General features: G+C 33.2%; 1 protein-coding gene across 1 annotated transcript; it reads right to left on the bottom strand.

Annotated features, from left to right (window-relative positions):
• Positions 1-2805: 2805 nt before the first annotated feature.
• On the bottom strand, positions 2806-7009 carry LOC113769343 (galactoside 2-alpha-L-fucosyltransferase-like). The gene is made up of 2 exons (XM_027313800.1): positions 6826-7009; positions 2806-4277 (listed from the first exon to the last, which is right to left on the bottom strand). The coding sequence occupies exons 1-2, from the start codon at positions 7007-7009 to the stop codon at positions 2806-2808; spliced, it is 1656 nt and encodes a 551-aa protein (XP_027169601.1).
• Positions 7010-7458: the final 449 nt, after the last annotated feature.

Here is a 7458-nt window from a genome sequence, read left to right as displayed (position 1 = left end):
AATATGGATATCCAAATATACAATCATGCCTACGGTAAACTTACTCCATTTTAGTTAATTATTGAACAATTTTTTTTAATTTATAATCATAACTTAAATCTTCTTTCATTCTTACTAGGTTAAATATTTTCGAATACTTACTTACATTCAGAGCATTAACATAGAAAACATGTTCTATGAGTTATGCAAAAATTGTGGACAACTATGTGAAGGTCATTTTTTCAAAACAGTGTGTATGCATTGTAATGACGTGATCGACACTGTTGTTAGGTAATTAATTTCATGTACCTTTAATTTCAACATATTTTTCTGTATTGCATATAACATTTTATTTGTCAAACAGGTACAATCATAACATACAAGTTAGAGATTCCAGTAGTAACATGCATCTTCATCTACAAGATAAACATGCACGATTCATATTTTGTTGTAATGCTTCTTATCTCAGAGAATTACAAAGAAAGGTAGAATTTCTTGATATATATTTATTTTTTATAATACTATTTATAAACTATGTAAAAAAAATACAATTTTGAATTTCGTACGTACTTAATTCTCAGGAAAATCGTGATAGATTGTTCAACCAACAAATTAATTCATGCAAAGATTGTGCATTTTCATTTGTAGTATGCACTCCACAAAATTCAATAGAGTTAATTAAATCATCAATTTTGGCTTTCGTACTAAAAATTGATTGGTGTGAAGAGTGTTCGCACCTTCATGCAAGATTATCAAATTGAATGCATAATTTTTGTAAGTATTTCATTTTAACAACATTCAATTACATTCATTTTTATTCATATATCATTCATTTTCTAATATAAATTTCTATTATTTTTTCAGGATCTATCTTCTGAAAAAAGACAGTTCTTGAATGATATACATATTCTATCATATTTCAAGCTATTGTTAGACAGATATTACATTTTAATTGTCTTGGTACAATTTTTTAACCTTTTTTTATTCACCCTTTTATTTTCATTTTTTTCAATAATGTCAGCACCGTGCGTAACATGAATATTCACACTAGTTCTATGCTTATCATACAACGTTAAAGTTATCCTAATCATATAAGAATACAAAACTAATTCTATCCTAGTTGTACAAAGAAAAGATAGGGACATAATTAATGCGGCTCATGCTCTTAGATTTCAAAATAACTTGCCCATTAAAAAGGGGCGGAGGGGGGGAATGTATTTTACTTGCTACATATATCATCAATCCTCTTCCCAACTTAGCAGTTGGAAATAAAATCCCTTTTGAAGCATTTTTTGGCAAAAGCATAGGAGAGAAAAAATAGGAATGGTATACGCTAACAGCCTTAGTGCAATCCATTATTTTAGAAGAGAACGAAATTCCGACTAGATTGCTTTAATTTTTTTTTTTATTTAAAAAAAGGGTGGTCAAGAAATACAATTTTGACTAATTCGATTTGACACCTTTCCCCCATCTTCAAAACGCTAGATATGGGAACAAGCTTAGCTATGTCAATCTCAAATTAAAAATAAATAAAATAAGGACCATTTTTCTAATAATAAATTCATGTTGTGCAAAAGCTTCTTAATTTTGTTATTACTTTCTTACCTTGGCTTGGTAGTACATGTTTCTTAATGCTCAAAATTATGGACCTCGATTCCTCTCAAAGATTCATGTGATCTGGATCTTATCCTCTCATTTGCTCGACTAAAATAAGGATCATATCATCGTACTAAAATAAGGATCTCATTTGCTCATAAGGATCATATGTGGAAATTGGTTAAATCATACTCCTTTTGACTTTTAGCGCAGTTGGAGCATCAGTGAAATTTTTAAAGAAAAGTTGCAAGGTAGAATTTATAAACTTTTAAAGGCTGTATTGGATAAGACAGCAAAAGTAGGGATTTCATGGGCAAAGAGCTCGACAGGACAAATGCTAAATTCTCAAATGAAAAGATAATCTCCAATGTGCTTACACTCTCAAAAAATTCAGTGCATCATTCTCGTTTTACTATTAATGCATCAATTTCATTATGACAACTTGAATTTTATAGCTGAATGCTGATCCTTAATGTGATTGTGATTTCGAGCCTGTTTGAGGCCTGTTTCCTTTGTTTGCCAGTTTAAAGTACTACAGTTCCATTACTCAAGTCTCCAGCACATGAATCCCTCCTTAAAAAAAAAAAAAAATTAACGTAGAACAGTGGTTGCTTGATTAAACTATATAACAACAGCCAAATCGTACAAACATTGCAACCATACCTGCCCTAGTTCTGATCTGGTGGAATATGATTCTTAGACTTGTAAGGCGTTAAACATTCAAGACTTTTTCTCTCAAGTACAATGTTCCCAGACTTTGGGAACGCACCGAAAAGCATGCAAATCTTGGCATTGGAAGGCATGCAAAACTAAGCCTTTAACTCTTCTATCAGCTTTATTAATGCAAAACCTCCTCCATGTGCACTCAAAAACTTTTTATTACACTAAATGATTTTTTGAGCAAAATAAATAAATTAACTAAATGATTATATGAGTTAAACAACTGGTAGCCCTATGTTCCAATATTTGGGGCACATGAAATCAATTTGAAAAGGATAAAGGTCCTATGTTCCTGGTTAGAACATGCGTAATTTATAATTATAACTAAGAGTTCCTACTGTCTATTTTATACAGGCATGGCTTACTAGAATGGGTTTCAGACGACCCATATTAAAAGAAGCGAACTAAAATCCTACTAGATTACTGTAAGAAACCTGAATATAAAGAGTGAGCATTCCAGAGTTAAAATGTTTTCTGATTGACTGATTGTGCCAGGAATAAACAAAATGGTCACAAGTCTTCATTTCTATCAACAAGTTTTATGCCCTTCTTCCTATCTTCACAATGCTGGACATGTGGAACAAGTTTTCCTGTGTCAATGCCTTTCTTCCTTTTGCAATCGTAAGATGGAGGGGAGTGGAAACAAGGTTCCAATGACACAGCACGCTGACACGGTGGATCTGGGGCCTTAAGCTTTTCAGGCCTATAAAGAATCCATGGCTTCAGACCTCCAAGACTCTGAGCTACATAACCGAAAGTCGAACAAGCACTTGTAACCAACTTATCAGAGAAGCTCAATAGATATATTTCTGCTAAGGCTTTCCTGTCGTGCATCTGCTTCCCAGTTTGTTGATATTTTTCTTGACTTGGCTGGTGTACTTGAATCACTTCTCCTGTGACTGTTGGATGTTGCAAGTACATGTTTCTTATTTGTTCGGAGTACCAAGAGGTTAAAGATGTCATCAGCACAGCTTTAGTCTTGGGTTTTTGATCGTCAGAGGGAATGAATATGGATTTGCTTTGATTGATTCGTGGTAGAAGATGCTCCTTTCGTACACAAGCCAAAATCTGATCTAATACGTAAGGGCCATGATTGCGCCAGTCAAAGATTCTTATCTGGATGCCTATCCTTTCATCTGCTCTGGCTAAATAAGTATCATAATTTCTGGTGATGAGCCCCCAAACAGAGTTGGTTGGATGGAAGAGATATCGACCCAAGTAATGGAAAACCAATTCTTTCTCAGGAAAGAGATTACTTAATTGTTGCTCAAACGATGGGATCAGAAAAAGAGATGGGACAAAATAGATATCTGATTTTATAATCAGCCAAGTTACTTTCTGCAGAATAGATTGGTGCTCATCACAAAAGAAAAGCTGGTCATAATCATTATAGCCGCCAACTAGATTGAGATACACATAGGGTGGAAGGGTTGAAGTTGAATTACCAAGAATGTTGTTTTTCAGCATATTCCCATAGCTCTGAGGAGAGTTCTTACGGAAGGCATTGAACTGACGAGATGTTACAGGGAAATTAGAGGGAAGTGACCAGGAAACCTCAGGAAATGGTTCGCACAAAAGATCAGCAATCTTAGCTCCAGGATCAATGAGTAAGACTCTGTTTGTGAGGAGAGCATAAAGAAAAGCAGATGCCAGAGTAAGTAATCTGTTTCCTAAACCATGAATTGCAGTCCACACAACGTACTTACAATCTGTGGAATTGGTGTATTTGCCTAACTTCATATATTCCAAGGTTCTGTTGTAGGATTCTGTAAATGGTCCACATTTTTTATGCAGGGATTCATATTTTCTTAACCTGTGGATGAGATGGGAAGAAGGCCGGCGCATTTGATGTTTTTGATACATGACTAATTGATACCTACTTAGACATGAGTTTTCATCTAATCCTTCAGGCAGCAGGCCAGCAAGAAGCTTATCCTTCGGTACCTCAACGCTCTGGGAAGAATTGACTCCCAAAGCATCGTCTGGCAAAAGAAAATGAATCAAAAGAGGAAAAATGAATGAATAAGAATATAAAGCTAAAATCACAGTAAATGGCTCTAATGCATCACTGTTAGCAAGTTACATTTGAAGCATCTGATCTCTCTAAACAATATTGATGCTGTTAAACATGAAAGAAAGAAGAAGAAAAGAAAAGAAAACAGGAACCATGAATTTCCTCCAGAAAGACAATCAGATTCATTGATCTTCTAAGAAAACAGAAGTCCTGAATTATAGAAAGCCTAATTGAGTGATTTGTAAGTTCAAAGCAGTTACATCTTGGGTATGTTTTCATAGATTAGATTTGAAGGTTTGATGCATTTGTTAACGTTTGATTACTTAACTAGAGGGAGGTCAAGTTAGACGCTGGTAACAAATCAAACTACTGGTTACTTTTTTGTAAATTATACTGGGGCCCCATAAACTTTGCCATCTGTTACTTCCAAGCCCCCCAAACTAAATATCCAAAAACCTTGCCTCTATAGTCTATACCCTATATTATGTTTGAAATCTTCCCAATATAGCCTATCTTTCATTTATATTCCCAGTATCACCTATGTTTTTGGCATGACTTCTGTGAAGCAAGATGTAAAGCTAATGTTTTAGGCTTATGCTATTTCCTTGTATAATTTTAGATGTATGGAATTTTAAGAGGCAAATAGAAATGGAAAAGAAACTGAAGAAAGCAAAATCAGAGAAGTAACTAGACAAAATGGACAAAAAAACTAGAAAAAATGGAATAGAAAAGGAAAAAATATAATAGTTTGATATAAGCACCATCTGAGATCATATCAAAGTTTTTCATGCAAATGAAAAATGCCTTCATGAAAGCTTGACGGTGTTATCTTTTGTTTTACTTTTTACTGCAATAGATTACTACTATTTTTACTGCAATAAAGTAATATTCCAAGTAAGAAAAGAGATGATGTCAAGATGTTTTTAATAATTCTTTTCGTGTTCAATATATTTGCATAATTGATTTTTGTTAGTTAAGTTTTAAAAAATGGATGCAAATGCACAAAAAGAAAGGCAAAAAAAAAGATGGGGAGAGAAAGGTAAAATACAAAAATAAAGAAAATTTTTTACTATCAACTAATTCAACATATCAAAAAAAATTATAATAACTTTAACTAAGATATCAGGATAACTTCTCCTTAAATACACTAGTATGTAGCAACTTGGTCCCTCTAAAATTTGTTAGGCATGCAAGGACATCAAGTTATAAAAGCTTTGACTTTCATCAAAATTCTATATATAAAAATCATAGAGTTTCTTCCTTTTCCTGTGAAGTGACTTATTAGTACACTTGAAAAACCTTAGCGGATAAATAACAAATAAACTGACCAAACTAGCGCCAGATTCTTACCCAACATTTTCAAATTTGTAGTTCATTGCTCCCTTCAACTTTGTGAAAACACCCTATTTGCCCCCATCTCCCCGTTAAATTTCTCACATTGACCCCTTCAAAATTTAGGAAGTTCATGTCTTTATTACTTTTTCTTTTTGGTAAGTAGAAGGTCTTGAATACAGGATCTTTGACTTACAATTTCTTTTTCTTACCATCCAATCCAATTCTTACCCCCTTACTTCTTAGTACTATAGTATTATTTTTCTTTCCTGTATGTAAGAATTCTAGTACTTTTTTAAAAAATATTATGGAACGTATTCTAAATTAAATATAGATGTCACTATATGGGGGAAAATGTTTCAACATTTCTGAATACAGATAGGCTAATTAACTCTAGTAGTGATCTACAAGTTAACAATCGCACCCTCAATACGTTGAGTCCACTTCTGGCATGAAGGTAATTCTTGTGTTGCTATGTTAAAGGATGTTAGCCCTTACCAACCCAGAATTACAATTTCTTGTTAGCCATTGAACTTATAGATGCAGCATATAATAGAGTAGTATCAATGTATGTGGCCTCCATTCAACCAAAGAAAAAAAAAAACACACACACACACACACAGATCCTAAATCCATGTAATGATGCATACTGCTGCACAAAGTTACAGTATATACGCTATATACTGACAGTGTATATAGTGTATACACTATATATAATTTTTCTATCCCTCTTCGTATTCTTTGAACTTTTCTAGCTAATTTCATATATAATTTTTTATATATTAACAATATATAACAACTAATTTAAATTTGACTTTGAAATTCAAAATTTGCATATTTATCATGCATTTAATCATGATATCATCTATACAGTTAGTATATATAAGATTAACTCTAGATTCTATCTCCTCAGAGAAGTATATGCTTACAAGCTTCTGTAGTTAAAGTTGAAGAAATAATTTGTCTAATACAAGCAGGCAAAAAAAAACCCTTTGAAATACAGCCTTGGTTCTAAGAATCAAAGTAAACTTTTTCCTCCATAGTGGAGATGCAGTAGTCAAACACAAGTAGGTTGAAGCCACAATGCAAGATCGAATTGAAATCAAGTGTTTGAGCATCAACATATGGCCAATCAAAGAAACAAAATGCATCTAGCAAGCAGCATATGAAGAAAAGCTAAGTACCATTCTGAGAAGTACTTGTAGAATCAAGACTCCATAAACTATAAGAAGACGGGACGCCCTTGAATGCTGAAAGCAATGCAAATAAGGCCATGAAGAACAAAACGAAAATCCCAAGTACTTTGATTGGATTGTTAACACATATAGCCCCTGCAGGAACCCTTGAATAAACTGTGTGGCTCGTCATCTGTCGCAGATACTTAGGCAGCTTTTCTATCCAAAATGAAAAATATGGTTCCAAGAGAGATGCAATTTCTTATGTAAGAATAGTATACTTGGTAACTTTTTAAGATGATGAGGTGTTATGAGAATGAAAGATGAAGAAAATCAACCAAAAATTGGGAGAAAAAAGAACTTGCATTCCTGTTGTTCAATTTCGTCTGTACAATCAGCCATTACTGAATTCTATATTTCAAATGCAACATTAGTTTCGTTATTACACCTATTCTATTGATGCCGCAAAATTGAAAGCGTGATCAATGTTGTCAACTAGTGCGGCTATATACTACTAACACCCCATCAAATTTTTGGAATATTTTTCTACGTGGAGTGATTATGTGGATTTTATTATCTTTCCTACATAAAATAGATAATGAAATCCACGTGGGAAAATTTTTAAAAATATATATTATTTTT

The sequence above is a fragment of the Coffea eugenioides genome, chromosome 4 (assembly GCF_003713205.1).
Source record: "Coffea eugenioides isolate CCC68of chromosome 4, Ceug_1.0, whole genome shotgun sequence".
NCBI classification, from domain to species: Eukaryota; Viridiplantae; Streptophyta; class Magnoliopsida; order Gentianales; family Rubiaceae; genus Coffea; species Coffea eugenioides.
The sequence above is the reverse complement of the archived record's forward strand: the minus strand, read 5'-3'. Positions and strand labels throughout refer to the sequence as shown.